Here is a 21101-nt window from a genome sequence, read left to right as displayed (position 1 = left end):
CTCATGTACAGTCATCAGGCTTCTAACACCATCAACAGTCATTTGGATACTGAGGTGAGGGCTCATGGGCAGGGACACGCAGATCAAACAATTGCAAGATCTGGAACAGCACCCAAGGAGATCTCTGGGGAATCAAGAGAGGCATCGGGGGGGGGGGGGGGGGCACACACACACATCAGCTCCATAACCACAGATCCTGTCCAGTCTCTATTCAAGTCAATGGAAGCACATTTGCTACACTGACTTGTCTTGAGGAAAGAAATTATTAATGAAGTTGCCAAGCATGTTCTGGGGCTGGCCTGTAGGCCACTGTTAAGTCTCTGGTGAGAACCACTCACCTAAGAAACAACTCAATGAAATGCATTTTTAGACAAAATACCTTTGACGCTATGAGAATCATAGCCTTAACCATGCTCCCTTGGGTCACATATGGCTGCTTTAAGACAGTGGCAAATTCACCAGAGCACAGAGGAAACTGGAGTCACAAGTGCCTCTCCTCACACTTCCAGCATAATGTCCAAATATGCACATTACGGTGGGGTAGGGGAGATGCATTGATTCTTCCTCTCTGTTAATGCAGCACAAGTAAAAGCACATGGGCCCCCAAAGCATCACCTAATTGTTCACAGAGTAAGAAAAAGAACATCTAGACCAAGCACCAGAAGGAAAGAGAAACACAGCAACTGTTTAAGTACGCTATTATATTAAATGTAAAACATACTAGCTGGAGCCTCTGTTCATTTAATCCCAATGATTATAAAAGCTACCACACATGAAAACAAAAACAATGGGGGAGCCAACAGCCCAGTTTGAAGGCAGCGAGTGCCGTGCATTATGAAAAGTAGTTTCAAATTGTATCAGGACTCACTCAGACAAATCAACCATAGTGCCCTGCCAGCAAAATAAATAAATAAGCAAGCATTTTATGAGCTAGAGATGATAGTTTGGCTGCCTGGGTGGTTTACTCTTGTTTATATATCCCACATGCTCATCAGCAAATGATGGAGGATTATTTCTGCAGCACAACCGGCTGGCATAACTTTTGCTCAGATTAACACAGGGAACAAAAAACTTGAATGACAATGCAGTCCAGCCCTCGGGCGAGCTTTGGATCTGTCCTGTTATCAGAAATAATGCTAGAAGGGGAGCACTTAGAACTATAGCTTCAAGTGTTCTCATACAGTAAAATAAACCATCATTATTCAGGAGTCATTGCCAAATTTATATAGCATTTTATCTGCCACTGTACTAAAAAAATCCTCAGCATAAATTGCCCACGACTTCTCAAGTACAAGAAGCACTCCAGATCTGGCAAACTCTCCTATGGCGCAGCAAGGGCGAGACTCCTTTGACAGGCTGCATAGTGTGATGGTGAAAAGTACTGTCAAATTGTAGCTGACTTATGATGACAATGTAGGGCTTTTAAGACAAGAAATTAAGAGGTGGTTTGTCACTGCCTGCCTTTGAGCAGCAACGCTCAACCTCCTTGATGGTCTCCCATCCAAGTATTAACCAGAGCTCTGGCCCTGCTTAGCTTCTGAGATCTGACAAGACAGGGCAAGCCTGAGCCATCCAGGTCAGGGTCTACCAACTGTTCTCCAGCAAATGTTAGTGCTGCAGACCTTCCCCAGCCCCATCACTACAGCCTGTTATTCTGAACAATGTCAATTAATCATCCTAGCCAGTAAGTTCACAAATGCCACCTGCACACACACAGTTTTAGCACAGTTTGCCTTCCAATATATATTCATTTAATGGCTAAGAGCGGGGATGATTTTCTGATCTCAGACCTTATAAAAGCCATGACATCAAAATTCAGCTCTTCTGAGAATATATGAGTAAAAAATATAGAAAAAGAAACTGTTATGTTTTTTTCCCTTGCCATAACCTCAAAAGAATACACAGAAAAAATAAGGGCCGAGGTCATAAAGAAATCTTTTACCTCACGAATTCTAACTGACCAAAGGTAAAACAGAAATTCTTTCTGCCTAAAAATAGCAGCTTTTTTCAATAACGGCTAGCTTTTGCAGTCAAGTATCTGTCTCTCCTGCTGTTTCTCTTCCATTTGAACCAGAATTTGCTAAAATACATGGAATATCTTCTTTTATTTCAGAGCATATGATACAACAGATGTCTCTGACCATTTGCTATAAACAGTTTAATAGCCCTCAAACTCCATATAAAAGCAGTTTCCAAACTTTTCTCTGATTACTACAGACAAATGCAAACCACTGTAGTTCATACCAAAATCCCTACCTCTGCCTATGACTCAACATCAGGGCAAGGAAATGGTAAAACAGAAGGAGTGTGGAGTTTCTTCTGTAGACAAAGACCACTTTCACAGAGCACAGACATTCTGATTCTGAATTGTCATCTTAACGAATGAGCAGGAGTCTGAGTTTTTGTCAATCCAAAAGGACACTTTTGAAAAATCAATGCTGAATTGTGCACACCTAATGGATTTTGGGGGAAAATGCTTTTAAGGGATTCAGAACTGTATAACATGCTCCACACAGACAGTACAATTCCTAGACACCAACTGTTATCAAGTGTTGTAGTCAAGCCCGCCTTGTGAACCAGCAGGCCTGAAAAGCTTGATATCTCAAAGTTGTAAAATATCAGATGTTAATGTTAAATGGAGGTACACTTCCCATTACAACATGCAAAATTGGCACATCAAGCTGCTTGAAGACAAGTTATCAAGCCAGTAGGAAACAAAAGGAAGGTATATAGTGATAACTAGTAGAAAAATACATAGGACTAGAACACATGTCTGACTTCAATGGAAATGCACCTGATTAAAATGAGCCTGTCCTTCTCAGAGGGATGGTCATCAAGCCATCGGGAATATCGGGCAATGGTCCATTCGGCTCTCTTCCAGGAGACAAAAGAAAATCCGTTAAATATTGTTAACCAAAATTGAATCTATATGCAAAATATATTTTCTGTCATTTTCAAGTGTAGAACAAAAGTTAATGTTAGCAGATTATCAATATAGGTAAAAAAATATCAACCACATACTACTATAAGCAAATAGCTATGTATTAGTGAGATCTTCAGAAAATTTCAAATCCATAGCACTTAACAGCCCAGTATAGTGTTTAATAACTTGGAGCTTTGAACGAATTGTTTCTTTAGAGCATTCTGAACCACTCAGGAAAAGCATGGACTAACATCTCAGAAAAAAAGTGGTTGCAGAATGGGTCTCTTTTGCTTATAGATGATTGATATGCTCTGTGAAGGTGGTTCTCCATTACTTCAAAGTATCCTTAGATGCTACTTCTCAGGATTCAACTAGACTTACAGAAGATCCAAATGTATTTATTGCCATGTCCTCCAGCTCAGATGTAAAACACGAAGTGTGGGGGAGCTCCCTTTTTCACCCAAAAGTAACCACATGAAAGAGAAGAGTGAAACTCTGCCATCTCATCAGTCTTACCTCGCAGCACTCCAATGTTTTAAACATTTTTTCTTACCAAGCTTGTCTTCCGTGGGCATAGAATGTCTGCTTAAGTTGGTAGGGTTCCATAAAATTATCTGCTGTTTTAAGGCCAAATGAGAAGAAACGAGGGGGGAAAAAAAGAAAAGAAAGAAGTTGTTTCCTTTACAAGGAAACACTGGTGTTCACATCTACAAGAAGGGTTCCACAAATAAGAAATGCCATTGAGATTCAGAGTGTGATTTTGGTACACAGTGGGAGAATTAGCAAAGAGACAGAAATTGCACCTACTGTCAAGTCTGATTTGGGAAAGCCCAGCAGCAAAAAAGTAACACAATATGTTGGGTCGAGCCAGCTGTGGCAGCATTGCCCCACTGTAAATGTGGCACTAAACAGCAGTACTGACAACAGTATATACTCAAGTATAAGCCGACCCAAATATAAGCTGAGGCACCTAATTTTACTACAAAAATCTGGGAAACTTGACTCGAGTATAAGCCTTCGAACTTGACTCAATAGCAGTAAAAACAGAAGATTTGGGAGCAAGATGAGATAGAGTTGCTTAACAGAGTTTGCATTAGGGATGAGCAGCTTTCCAGCACTCTAGGAACACAAATGAACCACTGTTTTCCTCCAAATGTAGAATAATTCTGGGATTCATAGCCATGCCAGCCAAAACTTTGCTCCAAAAAAAGTCTTTGTCTTCAGCAACATCAGTATTTGGCAGTAAACTACTGTATGAATAATTGTATTCATCTAGAATGCAATGCACCAATAACTCTTAAGAGAGAAATGCCTCTGTTTCTTTTAACACACTCACACACTAGTTGTAATGCTATGCAGGCTGTCCTTACAGCTTGTTTTTACGGCTCTCTGGTGAGTTAGAAAAAAAGCAGCACCATGCTTACCGGATCCCCACAGCAGCCCTAGCTCTGGCCGCCATCTTGGAATTACCGTATATACTCGAGTATAAGCCGAGGAGGACTTTTTCAACATAAAAAATGTGCTGAAAAAGCTGGCTTATACACGAGTATATATGGTATATAGATTCTGATACTGGAAGAAAGCTGGGGGGAGGGGAAGAGACAAATGCTTAGAGCAGGGGAATGCTGTGAAGTGAGGTGCAGAGCGGGGAGGTTTATATCTTGTCCCCTGTAGGCTCCAGTTGTTTAAAAAGACTCTTTTTACACATGAACAAGAAGATGTAAATACACATGGATCCTCCTCTCATATCTAGTTTGACCCCAAGTCCAGACTTACAGGATAATCATGGAGGAATACCTGTCCTTTCATTTTAAATATTGTTCTTTCTGCTATTGAATTCTGCTTTATAGTTTATTAACAGAGAACCTTTTAAACAGAGAAATCAACAACAAACACTATTTTGCTCCAAGACAGCTTCTTCTTGGAGTCAAAGGACAGAGAGTGCAGGTCTCCTTCCTATTTCCTACTTTTCACTTGCACTCATGTAGGATTCCAAAGCATGGCAGGACATACAGCATGTGGTTCAGTGTGAGGGTCTGAAGTGGGGTGTGTTGGAGGAAGAGGAAATCAGTGAAAAACATGTGCTCCCCTTTGTGTATGTGCCCTTCTGTTCACAAAAGAAGGTTTGGGATCCAGCCCCCTATGTGCTGCTTCTAGAAGTTGAATAGAATAGACAATGCCTGTGACCTCCTCCTGCCAGAGCAAAACCATCAAGCTATAACTTGGAAAGCTGGTACAAACACTATTGCAATTAAGGAGAAATAGTTTTTTCACAATCGATTCAGGTTTTTTTTCTTCAAGATTGAATAACTTGATTACCTGGAAAGGGGATTTCAGTTCAGGTGGCGCTCTTGTAAATAAGAACTGAAGGATAGTACTGAACGGAATAATATCTCCCAGAGCTGGGCTATTCGCAATAAGCTCACTTGTCTGGAACAGCAGTGGTCTGATGGGAGAAGAAAAATGAAAGTTATAAAATCAAGAGAAATTCCTATTCCATTTGACTTAATAGTAAAAAAAAACTGGTCACAATGAATGGGTTCTGTCTTGTATCAAGTCTCAGGAGGTATGTCATAAGGAAAGGTATGTAATCCTCATCAGAGTGCAGCCTCAGATTACTCCCACTTTATTGGGTAGAGCCAGCTTGCTCTCTCCTAACACTGCTTGTTAGCACAACTTATTTTGCACTTCACGGCAGCTACCAAGAATCAGGTCCAACACTAGCTACAGCGCCTTGAGTCCTATTTCTTGCATTGCAATCCTAATGCAGAGTTGCTGAGTCTAAGACCACTGACATCAACTGGATTAGACAGGAGTTTGGACTGCAACTGGACTGCAACTGTTGGTCATGCTAAAGTGCAACAAAGAGACATAACCCAGGAGTTTGTACACTGTTTACACTGTGCTAGGGAACAAATGCCGTCTGAAAAACAAGATCTTTTCTTCATGAGGTTGTTTGCTTCTTTGCTTTACAGTCTTTACACTCTTCTATTACTGATAGTTTGCAGTAACAGCTTATTATTTTAATTAAACAGTTCCCCCTTACCACATCTTACTTTCTGTTTTTAGAAAAACCCCTAGTGTGACTGCACCACAGCTCATTATCAAAAGAACTGAGACCAAAAACAAAATCAAAAAGGTACAATTTAGCTTACATTAGCATGACAAAATTCTCCAAGTCAGAGTTTCACTGAATAAAATATTAAAGGAGAAATGGTCACATATGCACAAACGCATTAATTTGTTGGTAATTTACATATGATGATGGCAGAAGGTTTTAATTAAAATCCCAAACAGAATGTCAAGTAGGTGACTCTGTTTAAGAAAGGAGGTTACCTGAATGATCTCAAGAGCCTGTAAGGTTTTCCCAGGTCAGAAACTCGTCTGCAGAGGGGAGCCACTGCTAACTCCATCTGAAGCAGGAAGCAAAAAAAAAGAAAAAGAAAAGGGGGGGGTGTCAATCAGGAATTCAAACCTTGGACCAAACTAGACATCCAGCAGTTGAGATGCAGATCTTCAGTGGGTGAATTTCACAGATATGCGGAAGTTTCCACAAGCTGGATTTCTATTGAGTGCATTTTCTAGTGCCCAAGTGTTAGCAGGAGAAACTCAGGAGACACAGCTGACCAAAAGCAGGTGATCACCTGTGGACAACAAATTATTGACTAGCAGGTCTTAACCCCCCAGTGTCTTCCCTCTTCCCACTAGTTGCCTGCTGGAAGAGATGCCTTCCTTCTCAAAAAAATTCCTAACTGTCACATATGCTTCTGGCCCTGGAGCAGCTCCCCTCGGTTCTGTTATTAATATTGTGATGCAGTAGCATGAACGTGGTGATCTAACTTTATTTCTTTTTGAGGACTTAACTCCTTGTGGGCTGCAGCCCAGTTGCAGAAAATAAGGCTAAGGGTTGGTATTCATCACAGTAGACAAGGGAGACGAATGGCAGGCAGCAAGTGCCTTTTGCCTTATAGGGCAGTGGTGGCGAACCTTTGGCACTCCAGATGTTATGGACTACAATTCCCATCAGCCCCTGCCAGCACAGCCAATTGACCATGCTGGCAGGGGCTGATGGGAATTGTAGTCCATAACATCTGGAGTGCCAAAGGTTCGCCACCACGGTTATAGGGGGTTGCTCACTGCTTCTTTTTTGTCAGTTTCTTTCAACCTTTGATTGAATGCCACAACAATGGAAATCAGACAGTGCTGTCCTTGCTAGGAGGCCCTATTATGAATCTGAATCTAGCCACTATTTGACCAACATCTCTGTACACAAGTGAAAAGAAAATTCTTAGTATCAAACAGGACCAATCATAATTTTCATTCCTGGAAATATCTGGACAAATTTCAGAGCCTGGAGATCAACAAATCAGAAGCATTGATAATTTCCAGTCTGTTTCATTTTCTGTATTTGTTGACATAATCTTGTCAATATTTTGACGGATATGTTTCTGTGGTTTTGAATAGTTCTATTGATATCCCATCTGCTCCTGGTGATTTGTTTTTCCCAATTGCGCTCAGTGCAGCTTTCACTTCATTTTTTAAAACTGTAGGTCCTTCTTCAAAAAAGCCTTCTTGGAAAGAATCAAGTCATCTGTTCATCTCTTCTGTATGGTTCTTCAGTGTATAGTTCTCACTTTTTCTTTTTTTATCCTTGTTCTGTTCAGTTAATGTATTTTCATGTTCATCTTTCAGCATGCCTAACTATGCTTTTCCTTTGATTTTTTGGCTCTTGTGGAACTGATCTCTTATTCTTCCTTTTTTGTTGCTCTTTTTTATTTCTTTATACTGGTTATTGCAAGAGTTCTCTTTGTCTCTGCATGTGAACCAATGGAATGCTGCATGTAGACTTTACTACTGTTTCTGTCACCTTTTACCTTTGCTTCTTGTCTATCAATTTTTAAGAATTTCCTCAGTTATTGATTGAGGTTTCCCATTTCTTTTGGCTACAAGAATAGTCTTTGCACATTCTTCCTTGATTATATCTTTGGTATAAGAAGAAATTCCTTCAGGTCAAATGTTAGAGCAGCCTTGAACTCTAGAAGGTGCTCATCTGAAAATTTACTGAAGATCCAACCTAAACAATACCCATCCATAAAATAAATGTTTGGAAGCCAGCATATCAGATAATTATTCTTGTGCCTCACTGTTGAATTTCATTTTCCTATGCAGCAGGGCTATGAGGGGAGACAGTGATTCAGCAGATATGTGTTTGATAGGAATTTTGGCTAAACCAGAATTGGTTGGCAATTTTCCTGTCAGACAGGGTGATCTAAATAGCTGCTTTCTGTAAATAACATTCATACTTTCTGTCAATCACAGAACTATCCCATTTGCTTTGATAGGGCTTTCTGTTTTCTTTATAAGAACAAGGCTACTATCTGTATGGCCTACAGTATATCTGGGCAGTATTCACTTTGTTTTTATTTATTTTTTTGCTGTCAAGTCACAGCTGATGCATGGCAACCCTGAAGGGTCTTCAAGACAACAGATGTTGGGAGGTGGCTTTGTATTGCCTACCTCCAAATACAACCCTGGTATATCTTAGAGGCCTCCCATCCAAATACTAGCCAGGGTGAGGGCTGAAAGTGTGTGCATGGCTCAAGGTAAAATTGTGTGACTGGCCTACAAGCTTCCATTGCACAAGAGGGGATTTGAACCTGCATTTCCCAGGTCCTAGTCCAACACCTTAATTGCTACACCATGCTGGTTCCCTGCTCACTTCCTACTAGGCTGGGAGAAAGGTTTTGGCTGTTCATGCAATAAGGTAGAGAGAGGGAGGATGGAACAGAGGCAAAGGCCTGGCATCAGAATACACTGATGACAGAAAGTCTGCCTGCAATAAGAGGGGCAAGTGATTTGTTCACACATGTTGGCTGTCTTGTCAAGGCAGCATTGACTGGTGGCAGTGAGGGGGATTAAGATAGAAAACAGACTTTGCCCTGCCCAGTGAGTGGCAGCCCATGTGTCCTTCAAAGTGGGAGAGTAGAAGCAGAGGCTTACATAAGTTCTACCTTGTATTAAAGTGAAGAGGAAATACATTCATGAGATGCAGGTAAGAGCATGATGATGAAGGATCACATTTTCTCTCTGTTGGGCAGCTGTCCATAGTTTCATATATCCAAAGAAAAGATAAATTAATACATTTATTGTATCAGGCCTGCCCAGAACGCTCCTCCCGCCCCCCGTGTTTCTAAAAGTTAGAACTACTGTACGGACTTAAAAGTCCCATCATCAAACGACATAATCCACACACGCTGTCAGGTGCCTGCATAACACAACAGTGCCTGCAGTGTCAGGTGCCTGCATTACCCAATCAGAAAAGTAGGAACAATTTCCATAAACAGCAGATAATACTTTTTCAGTTTACTGTAAAGGTTGTTTTTCTACTTTCAGCTTCTATGTTTTACTAAGAAGAATGTGCTCAGGTAGCATAGGATGCAGCCGTTTGCAGCTTTCTTGCTCAAGTATTAGGTATATTCACAATTCTGCTTGTAGAATACTACGTTTTATAGGTCTAAATTTTATAAACATGACAAATAGTACAATTTTATATGCTGTTCTAAATTATGCACTTGATGCTGTTAAATCAGTAAAATATGTTCAAGTTTGATAAGAAAGAACAATTCCCCACATTTCCATTAAAAAAAATTAATATAACAATTCAATAACTTCAACTTTTCCAGAAATTTTGTATCTCTGCTTCTATGTAAAATGGTTGGTATTTGCAAGTGTCTGTCACAACCAATCATGAAAGTGTTACCTGTGTGTATGCAATATGTTGAGGTTACATGCTAATGAGATGACCTATTGATAAACTATTGGGCAGTGTTAGCTATTGCTTACATGTTTGTGAGCACATATACCTGAAGTTTTCTTAACTTTTTTTTTTTTTCTCAGATCTCTCTCTCAGTCCTTGCCATGTGCTGAGACAACTATAAATATGTAACAGGACAGTATAGTATATATTGTTTTTTCTCCATGCTACTCTACCCTTTTAGCTAGTAAACCTTTATATAAAGCAACTCACTAGTATCTGGGTCTTTATTGGTGTCTGCTAAACACTGATAATAATGTACACCAAACCAACAAAAATGTATTTTCTCTAAATGGAAATTCGTATTCTACTATGGCCTCTTTGGCAAAAAGTAAAGACCAGATGCTGTCTGGATTTTCATTGTATATTCTAACAGCAAAGTTGGCCAAATATTTGGATGCTAAAATCCGGTAACTGGAGCCGTGAATGGACAAGACAGATCTTTTCACAAACCTGAAAACTGAAATCTTAAAAAAAAACACTGGATTGCTTAAAAAGCCTTTAAAAAGATAAAAGGAGAGGGTAGCTTTAAGCAATGGTTACCAGCAGTGGCTGTTGCTAGGCAACCACAGCATGCCAGGCTTGGGCTTGTCACTAAAAGGCAAAGAGAAGGGGCAGCACCATTTCTAAGTCTATTTTAGCCTTTGAGGGAGGAGTCATTGGGGACAGGCCTTGCTAAGATTGCCAGCTCGGTAAATTCCTGAAGATTTCAGAGCAGAGTCTGACAAGGCAGGGTTTGGGGAAGGAAGAGGTCTCAGCTGGATATTGTTTCATAGAGTCCACCCTCCAGAAAAGCCATTTTCTTCAGGGACACAGATTTCTGTCATCTGTTCAGCAGTAATTCTGGGAGAACTGCACATCCCACCAGGAGGCTGGCAACCTTAGACTTGGCAGCAATCTCTGGCCAACATATCACCTGACTTGCATGATTCCATTAGGCCTGACTGCTTGTTCAAAAGCTGCCACCCTCTGAAAGCCAGTGGCGTACAGAGGTTAGAGTTTCAGAGCAGGGGCTGGAAGAGCAAGGTTCAAATCCTTATCTTGCTGTGGAAGCTCACTGGATTTAGGATCAGTTCACCTACTTGCAGCCTAATCTACCTCACAGGGTTGTTGTGCTAATAGAAAGGAGAGAAGAATAATGTAAGCTTCTTTAGTCCCCATCTCAGAAGGATATAATACCATAGACTCCAATGCAGCTAGTTCCTTCAGCAGGGACTAGGAATTGCCAATTGTCAGGTGAGGGCTGGAGATCACCTGGAGTTATAACTGTTCTCCAGATGACAGAAATCAGTTCACCTAATGAGATTGCTTTCATCCTCAAGTCTCACCCTCCCAATGCTCCACCCCTAAATCTCCAGGATTTTTAAAGTTTAAATTGGCAACCCTAAGGAGACATGATCTCTGTAGTTGGGATGTCCATTGTCATTCTGGGAGAAAAGCTAATGCCACCACTGCTGCACCATTTGGCGAGTGGGGAAAGCAAATGGGTGGCTCATAGTGCCATTGGCATTGCTACTGCCTGGGAAAGGAAGAGGAAGCTGGTGGGAGGTTGGGAGGCAAAAAGGCAGAGGGATAGGGCTGGGTGGCAGAAAGAGAAAGTGATAGGCATGGAGGAGAAAAAAGGGATGGCAGAAGGGAGAATGAGTGACAAGTGGGGGAAAGGAGAGAAAGCAACGGTGGGGTGAATAGGACAGCTGCTTCTGCAAGCTTCTTGAAGGTTCCGACTTATTCCACCTAATATCAGCCTAATTATTATCTTTTCTAATCACATATCTCTACTGCTTTCCTGACTATGGTGAGATGTCTAAATAGCCATAATTTTGGTGCCAGGTACTGAAAAACCAGTTTTTCTTCCACTGTTTGACTCCATCATGTTCACATTTCATGCTCTTAATCATTCAGAGAAGCATCACGTTTAAAGGCCAAGATATGACTTCCAGCAATGTATCTTTGAACGCAACCTAAAATACTCTAAATTACTGTAACCTTAGTGCACTTAGCTTTGTTATAACAGCAAAAAAGCTCTTCATAATGAGTATGTCAGAAGGCACATCAATTCCCAGCTGATGCCTCACGGTGTGCATAAATGTCAGGAAAATGTCATTTCAGAATATTTCACTGACCCCAACAAATCCTTATCAGGCTATCCCTGAATGTTCAAAAGTATAGCCATGAGCGCAGAACAAGTGATTATTTTCCTTATTAAAAGGGACCTTTTCTAAAATGTGATGTATTAAAAACAGATTTCTATTAGCTTCCTCACTGACTGACACTCATGCCGTGAGCGACACCAATTTTCAAGAGAGAACAGAGTGCTAGCAAATTAAATGTCTGCATACCTGTTCTCAGATCTCTCTCTCAGGCAGGTGGGAATACTGTGAGATAAACTGGTAGGGGATTGCAAATGTTTTCAGGCTCCTATCTCTGCAGATGTGTGAGAGTTCAGGTACGCTGCTGATGCTAAATGCGCATGCTCAACCTGGCACACAACAGGCCTTGTGATGCTGATGAAATCTGTAATTACCTGCTTCACAACACACATTTGCCTGGCTTGTATTTGCATTATGCAGATTTATTTCACACTGAGGCTTTAGGGAGGGCAATTGGGTTTTTTTGGCTCCCCATAAGTTAAAAAGAGCAAGGAAATAGAAAGGAGGGAAGATAGAGCTTACAGAGAATTGCACAGGCTGTTTATGATCAGACTGAAAAGCTTCCCCAAGCACACAGTTAAACAACAGAGTCTGCATGGCTTATCTTCCTGAGGCTCTGGAGTTTGGCTTCAGTTCTCTGGAACATTAAAAAGAAAACAAATCACCCTAAGAAAGCGTTTGCTTAGTTCTGGATAAGGTGAAATTGGTATCCATAAGCAGGACTCTGCCCCCAGTCAAACACCACACTCTGCATATGTCTAATATCTTATTTTGTAATATGAGGCAATTTAGAATTTTCATCAAAAAGGAGCTGGATAAACAGTAGCTTAATAATGATTCTTCAAGATAGAAGGAATCCAGCATCACTGAGGCAGTCCAAATGTAAAACAACATTTTCAAAAACTATTTTTATCTTATGATGCATCAAACAATACAAGGTTTATACAAGGCAGCTGAAAGTCCCGTCAATTTAGCTGCATGCTTTTCATTTACTTTTAGCCATAACCTAGTTGCCTTGTTTGTAACGGTGGTCCTATTATATAAAAAAATAACAGAATCATGGATTCTGCAAACCAGACACAGGCTCCTCAACCACTGCATGTTCCTAGCTGCTATCAGAAGTGCTCTCCCCACCCCCACCCCACCCATCTGTAAACAGAAATCCCACAACCCTTTATTCTCCCCACTTGTTTGTTCTGTACTGTATTATATCATCTGAGCAAAAAAAATCACAATCCAGGCTCTGTTTAAGATATCCTCTTTTCAGTATTCTCTACTGATCTAGAATGTTTCAGACTCTATAGGTACCAAGATTGCACTCAGCTTTCGTACTGTTCTGGAAAAGCCCTTAAAACCCCATTCTAATTACAAGGCATAGAAATTCCCTCTTCTCTTCTGTACTTTTCGAACAATCAGCAGGTCCTCTGCTACATAGATACCAAATAGCAGCTTTTCAAAGTGATCTGTATGTTGTACTATGTGCCTTCAAAGTTGCTTTCTACTTATGGCAACCCTATGAATTAATGACCTTCAAGACATTCTATCACAGACAACCCTTTTGCAAACCGAGAGCCATGCCTTCATTTATCAATGTAGCCATGCCTTCATTGAATCAATCCATCTCTCATGTTAGGTCTTTTCAACTGCCTTTTCAACTGCCTTCTTTCCAACTGCCTTCAATTTCTCCTGGCACTGTTGTCTTTTCCTTTCCTTTTTTCCTGGCATTGTTGTCTTTTCCTTTCTTTTGAAGGAAGGGTGATCAACCATTTCATTTCAAATCATTCTAGTCAATAAGCTGTTTTGTATTGCAGGTGCATCAAATGCCAGGGATGATTTTGAAGAGACCTAATAATTTCTGTACTTTCAGGAAGAGTTGAGTGAGAATGTACTTCCTTCCCTGCTAAAACAGCCAGCCAAAGGTGAAGGTGTAAAATTGGGACCAGCAGCTCAAACAGAAGGGAGGCAACATGAAAATCCCAGGGGACCAAATACCAAGATGCCAGCTTTCTTTTAAAAAAGAAGTTCCACATCAAGAAGGAAAAGGAGCAATACTGAGAAAGAGAAGATCCAGAGAGAATCAAAACAAAACCAAGACAAGCAGAAGAGGAGGAAGACATTCTGCAGGCTTCTATAAAACTTCTCTCCCAGGACACTGCTGCTACAGGGATTAGCGATCCTTTTCTCATTCTAGTGAGCAGTCAATAACTACAGTAAATAATGCTGATATGTTTTCAGGTAAAAGAAAACTTGAATAATAAAAAAATATCAAAATAATTAGGATCCAGATCAAGAGATTAGGAAAATCTTGTTAGGGAACAAGAATATAACTGGTTGTGGTGGGTTTTCCAGGCTGTGTGGCCGTGGTCTGGTGGATCTTGTTCCTAACGTTTTGCCTGCATCTGTGGCTGTCATCTTCAGAGGTGCATTGCAGAGGGAAGTCTGTGACACACTGTGACACCTATATTTGGGTATTTGAATCACAGCTATATTTACCAGGATCACCATAGTCACACATTACAAAGTCCTCATGGCACCCATTAGGATATCACAAGCACTTCTGATCAGATGTGTGCTGGGAGTTCCATGTTTAGAACTGAATTCCCAGGAATTCCCAGGAGCATGCAGGTCTGATTTAGATCATATACATGGGGGAAAGGGGCTTAAGCCCCTCAGTCACATTTTTCGGACTTGAAATGGCTTTGGGAAGCTACTGTTTCCCTCACAGAAATTTACCTGCAGCCTCAAAGGGGCAGTAGTGGCTCCCAGGGCAGTTTTCAGGTTGAGAAAAACATGGAGGAATGCTTAAGACCTCTCCCCACCATGGGCCTGATGCAAATTGGGTCTCTGGGATGCAAAGTGTGCCTCTGGGAAACCAAGAATGAAACTCCCAGAACACATCTGGTTGAAATGTGTGAATCAGCTGTGCTGTTATAATGGAAATTGTAAACAGACTATCTTTTTAATAGTAATGTTTATAGAATTTGTCGGTCCCTGACTGTAATTTGCTGGTCTTTGACTGTAATAAAGTGAAATTGAATTGAAATTGAAATTAATAGTAATGTCTGAAGCATCTTGCTTTCTGAAGCCTCTTTTTTCATTTGCAGAATATGGAAAAATGCAGGAGGGCGGAAAGTTGAAATAGTGAAGAAGAAGACAAAGAAGAAGAAGAAGAAGAAGAAGAAGAAGAAGAAGAAGAAGAAGAAGAAGAAGAAGAAGAGGAGGAGGAGGAGGAGGAGGAGGAAGAGGAGGAGGAGGAGGAGTAGTTTTGGATTTATACCCTGCTTTTCTCAACCGTAAGGAAACTTAAAGGGGCTTACAAACTCTTTTCCCTTCCACTCCCCACAACAGGCACCTTGTGAGGTGGGTGGGTCTGAGCGAGTGAAGAGGTGAGTGTACTGAACTGGACTCCCCCACTTAGATATCATATGTTCTAATTGTTTTTATGTTTTTGTATGTGAATTTCAAGCCTAATTGTGATTGTTTTAATGGTGCATTTTTGTTTGGTTTTAATAGTTTTTAAGACATATTTTATTATATATGTTTTTAATCTGTTAGCAGCCATAGCAGCTGTGATGAAGGCACGTTTGGGAGATAAATTTTGCAAAAAAAAGCAAAGTGAGGGTGACCTTGAGCCAATCACTTTTTCTCAACATAATCAACCGCACAGGGATGCTAAGTGTATAAAATGGAGGAAGGCAGGAGAACCCTGTATGCTGCCCTACACTTTTGGAGAAAGGCTCGGATAAAATTGTAATATAGGACTACAATATGGGACACTGCGCCAGTGTGTGTTTGTGTGTGCTGGAATGTACATTCTTCCTTCAAGATGTGAGCAAATAGAAACTGAGGCCTGTCTTCCTTCGCTTACCTGTGCAAAGTCAGCTGCAAGCCGCATCTTTCCTCCTTCACCCAGAGACCGTAACAGGCTGGAGTTGCGAATGAAAAGTTCAATAGCTCTCTGTGCAATTGCTTCCGTGCTCTCATAAACAAAGTCGTAGCATTCAAAGTGTCGGAAGTAGTCGTTCATTACTCGAGCTATAAAGCCCTGCAGCTCTTTCATGTAAAGCGAACAAGGAACATCAGGCTTTCCTGAAGTAGGCAGTGATCTACCAGGAGAAGCAGAGCAAAGAAAAGTGTTACTTTCCTGTTCATAACCAATACAAATCGATGAGATCTGTCTGTGTCTATGCTGTGTTTCCTTTTATCCCCAGAACAATGATTGCGATAGTGGCATGTGTTTGAGTGTCCTATTTTAATCTTGAACCACAAGGGTTCCCCCTGAAGCTAAATCCCAAATACTGAATATAACGTTATTGCTGTTCTGAGGGTAACCTTCCACTTTCCCATGGTTTTTAACCATAGTTCTCTGTATAAGAAGGGAAGGGGCAAAGGGAAAGACGTGTGCTTGAGCCCAGGAACAAAGGGGACACGTGCGCTTGAGCCCAGGAACAAATTATGTTTGTGAATGTTTTTGATTAATCAAGGTTCAGTAAGATGTCTGAATGCAGTCTTAGTTATTTCAACTGTTTTAATTCCAGTTCATAACACTACAATGTTTTCCAAAGAGCAACAGAGGAAAGCAAAACAGGGAGCTAATAGGGGCAGAGGAGCCCATGGTTATGTCTGAATGATTCATGACAATGGCTAAGTCCCTTGCTTGCCACCTCCTCCAATAACAGGAAATAATCTTCTCTTTAACATTTTGGAAAATCTGGACCTTATTGTTGGAGTTGATCACAGGGTAGCTGCCTGGGTTATTCAACAGACAACTCAAATGCCTGATGGTCTCCTAGCCTATTGCTGTGGTGGCGAACCTTTGGCACTCCAGATGTTATGGACTACAATTCCCATCACCCCCTGCCAACTGGCCATGCTGGCAGGGGCTGATGGGAATTGTAGTCCATAGCATCTGGAGTGCCAAAGGTTCACACCACTGGCCTATTGCATCACATACCTGAGGAAAGTCACACTCACCTCACTTTATAGCCTTTGGAAAGTCCAAATCCCTAACCCTATAGCTTATCTGTGATACAAAAATTAGAACAAGCATCTGGAATTTCTGGCCCTAATTTGCACTAACCTGATGACTGGCATTCCTGCTCACCTGACAAATCAGTCTGTTAACAAAGAAACATCTGGGCTTGAAATACATAATGAAGACTATGCTGCATCTTTCCCAGAACCTCATGACGGATGATTTGAAAACTATCAACATTACAGCAAGTATCTGTTTTCTGATTTAATTTTATGTTGTGGGAGGGAAAGTTAGATCCTGCTTAAATGTTTCACTACCAGGAAGACCTTTCCTCTGGTGTCTACTAGAGGAAAGCCTCTCTGCTAATAGAATGGATTTGTGGGACTGAACCCACTAAAAAATCCCAAACTTCTAAAAAAAAGTTCAATCAGTTGTCACAATTTATTGTATATTCAAGCAGACAACACAGTTTAAATTTCTCACAATTTAAACAAGAATAATGAGGGTGGTTTGGTCCTTTTTGCTCTTCTCATTTTTCATTTTGGAAAAGTATTGATTTGTCTTCCTTATTAGGCAAAGAAATAAGTGAATTGTTTACAGATGAAGAGCCAGAATTACTGCAGCTTCCTAAACTGAAGACCAGAATATAGACTGAACTGCTGAGGTTGGCACTTCTGGTCTGAAGTCACTGATGTTAATTTCTGGTTTTCCCAGGATGGACCTATCATATGTACGCCTAAGATAACACTGAAGTAGTAAATCCATTACCCAGAAAAGTCTTCCTGATGCATGGTGATGATTATAGCTTCTATCGAGTCTCCAACTGAGTTCAGTAAAGGTTGCACAGCATTGCCCATCAAATCATGGACTGTCTATAAGGAAATATATAGCCAAGGTCAGAAAATAACCAAGAAGGAAAATAAACACATGTTTATACCCCACGGGTACCAAGGAGCAATAAAACTATGAAATGTTTGATCAGTTAACTTTGAAAAGTGCTGTTTTGTGGCATGATCCATTATAGATAAAAATTCAGCATTGCACTTACCTGTCCAACTGTAGTTCATTGAGTGGGTTTCTGTGTAGCCCTACATGGGGACTGCTCTAGTGCAGGCCTGACACAAAAAGATTTTCAAGCTTTCATTAAAGAGCAGTCACTTCCCCTCCCTCTAGCCGTGACAGTCATAGGAGAACTGAGGGAAGAGCACTCCTCCCTCTCCCATCATGTGACTATTTGGGCAGGAACTTTCCTTCCTGCCCAAATAGTCACATGATGGGAGAGGGAGGAGTGCTCTTCCCTCAGTTCTCCTATGACTGTCACGGCTAGACAAGAATGCTGAGACCAACTTAGGCAAATGTTCCAGGCTGAGGCATAGCAGAACTTTTTCTTGGTGGAAATACTGAATGTGGATCACACCTGAGAGCCTGCAGGTCTCTCAACCTCCTAGCAGAGGTGATGGTCATGAAGAAGTTGGTCTTATAAGACAGGAGTAACCAATCCCACTACACCATAGGTCTAAAGGGGATTCCCCTAACCCAGTGAGATCCCAAGCCAAATTCCACTGGGGCACAGTTTTATTAACACGAGGGCGCCTGTTTTGAAACCCCTTGAGAAATGCCTTGCAGAGGGGGTGAGCCAATGAGTAAAAAGAATCTAAACAAGCTGAAATGATGGAACAGCAAAAAGATGTACTTCAATTGAGGAGGTGGGTAGACTGGGGTCTCTAAAGTGAATGAGATAATCAAAATATGAGGTAAGTCACCCAATTCTGGTACGTTTTTCCCCTTGTACCCACAAAATAAAACAGGTCCCACCAGTAGACAAAGGACTTCCTGGTGGGCTCTTTTTTGGATACTAAGAGAACTGCCTTTATCCTGTCAGGCCAGTCTTGTAAGGCTGAAGCAGCTATGCAGTTAGGCGGACAGCTTGCATGCCATGGTGCACCAGGCATGCCACCCTAAGAAGGTCAGGAGGTGGTAACAATCTGAAGAAAGATTTCAGGTTTGGGAACCAAGGATGTCCACTCCAATGAGAGGTGGTGAGAATTCTCCAGGTCTTGTCAGCTTGGGCTCTGGCTACCACTTCATCCAGTAGAGTGAAAGGTGGGAAGAGATAAAGGAAATCTACATTCCAGTGGATTATGAATGCATCCCGTGTGTCCATGTCTGCCCTTGACCAAACTTGGTTCAGCTTGTTCAAATCCCAGTTGAATTCAGCTTGTCAACTATGATGTTCTGAATGCCAGAGACCTGAATGGCCAACAGGAATTGGGCCACTTCCAGATCAGAGAACTTCTAGCCCTGACGTATGGTGGCTGAACTGTCCTGCCTGTTTATGTAACACACAGCAGTCATTTTGTCTGTGCGGATCTGGGCATCTATCCTGGCCAACATGCCTGAAATCAAAATAAGGGTATTCCTGATTGCCCCAAGGTTGAGCAGATTAATATGAAAAGAAACTTGCAGTAGTTGATCACAAACCTTGAACACTCAATCTTCACAGTGGGCCCTTCCACCTGGACAGGGAGCCATTCATGACTATGTGCATGATAAAGTGGTGGAGTCATAATCAGGACGCCCTTGTAGTAGAGTCATCCTGGGACTTCCCTGCAGCATTGGCGTAGTGGTTAAGAGCAGGTGCACTCTAATCTGTACAACCGGGTTTGATTCCGCGCTCTGCCACTTGAACTGTGGAGGCTTATCTGGGGAACTAGATTAGCCCGTGCTTCAGGCTTATCTGGCCACGACCCATTGTATCCCACAAGAAAATTAGCATATAAAGGCATCCATCTGTGGTTCCAGGACAGTAGCTGTATAGAACTTTTGATAATTAGATCCATCCCCTTATTGTGAAGGGAAGGTTGACTTCCCACCCTGTTTCATGGAGCTTGGCTGTAGGTGCCTGTAAAGGAGCTTGCAGTTCTCCCTGTACAAACCCATGGTTCCAGACCAGCCGGAGGAGGATGAGTGATACAGTGGGTTCAGAGGTAGATGAGAGTCCCAGTTCTCAAATGAAGGGAAGAGACTGCCGTGGCAAATGGAATGCATTGATGATGATGCATCTAGATGCCGTGTTGGCGACAAGCGTGGTCACTCGACACTGAAAACACTGGAGTCAGGCATCAAGAGTGACGATGGCCCCATGGTTCCAAAAACTGCAGATAGAAGTACAGAGGGTACTGCAGCGAGGAACTCCCAATTAAGATCACTGAGGTCTAGACCCAGGTTGCAACATTGGAGGGACTACTTTGAAAGGGCTGCTGTAAAACCTCTGTAACTCTGTCATCTGGAGATGGGTGGGTCAGATGGTGAGAAGCTGCTGGCCTGACAGCTCAAAGGTGATGAAACCAGCCCTGGGGAAAACTCAGGGTGAGAGTATCTTGATGATGATAATTCACTGGCAACAAATGTTGGTGGCGAGCCTCAAAAGGCTCAATGACAAGCGCATGTTTGGACCATGTCCTCTTGGCATTGGAGAAAACTCAATGGTGATTGTCGGTGAGAGTTCTTTTTTATCCACCAATTGCCTGGGTGGGGGAGATGACCTTTTTCATAGAAGAATCATCTTTTAATTGATGATTGCTGTTCTTCCTTTTGTGACCCTTTTTTTGAGAGGGCTCTGAAGCAGCCGTGGCAAAGAAAGCCTCAAGGTGCAATGGGAAGGAACAGAATGGAGGCTAGGGAACATGCCTCCTCCCCCTCTTGATCTGAAGTGCCCAAAAGAGCCAGAAACTTTTCATACAATGTTGGAGGTTGGTGAACGAGTCCTCTTCTCTCCTAGTTCTAAAGCACCCAAAAGAGCCAGAGACTTTTCATGTAGGGCTGCCTTTGGTGAGGGAGATGCCCAGGCCTTGCAGGAAGCTTGTGCCTCACCCAGGCATTAGAGGCAATCAATGACATCAGCCATTTTCAAAACTCAAGTCACACACTTCTTGAAAAGGGCAGAGTTCTTCTTAACTTCCACGGTAGAAGAGTTAAACCTCAGATTTTGATGAAAAATAACCCCACAGGGCTTGAAGCCTGATGTAAAGTGAAGAATCAGCAGAGCTGAAGACCAAAATTCCTCCGTCCATGGCAGTGAAAGAAGAACTGAGCAAAGAGCACTACTCCCCCTTCCATCATGTGACCATTTGGGTGGGAACTTTCCCTTCTGAGGGAATGGGGGGAGGGAGTGCTCTTTAGAGCTGCAGAGCAGAAAGAAAGTTTTAAGACCTTTCTGTGACAGGCCTGCACAAGCAC

At 41.8% G+C, this 21101-nt stretch overlaps 1 protein-coding gene across 4 annotated transcripts in view; it reads right to left on the bottom strand.

Moving 5' to 3' along the window:
• The window catches only part of COG5 (component of oligomeric golgi complex 5), a 216477-nt gene that overhangs the window by 4836 nt on the left and 190540 nt on the right, over positions 1 to 21101 (bottom strand). For 2 of the 4 annotated variants that reach the window (XM_048499481.1, XM_048499484.1), the window contains exons 17-21: positions 17631 to 17734; positions 15756 to 15993; positions 6260 to 6336; positions 5243 to 5369; positions 2795 to 2874 (exon numbers count right to left, since the gene is read on the bottom strand). In XM_048499481.1, coding sequence (XP_048355438.1) covers positions 2795 to 2874; positions 5243 to 5369; positions 6260 to 6336; positions 15756 to 15993; positions 17631 to 17734 — 626 coding nt within the window. Of the gene's footprint in view, positions 1 to 2794; positions 2875 to 2911; positions 3541 to 5242; positions 5370 to 6259; positions 6337 to 15755; positions 15994 to 17630; positions 17735 to 21101 lie in introns of those variants that run through there. The other 2 variants (XM_048499482.1, XM_048499483.1) reach the window with 2 other exon arrangements.

This window comes from Sphaerodactylus townsendi, linkage group LG06 (genome assembly GCF_021028975.2).
Source record: "Sphaerodactylus townsendi isolate TG3544 linkage group LG06, MPM_Stown_v2.3, whole genome shotgun sequence".
NCBI lineage: Eukaryota > Metazoa > Chordata > Lepidosauria > Squamata > Sphaerodactylidae > Sphaerodactylus > Sphaerodactylus townsendi.
This window is presented reverse-complemented; position numbering and strand designations above follow the sequence as displayed.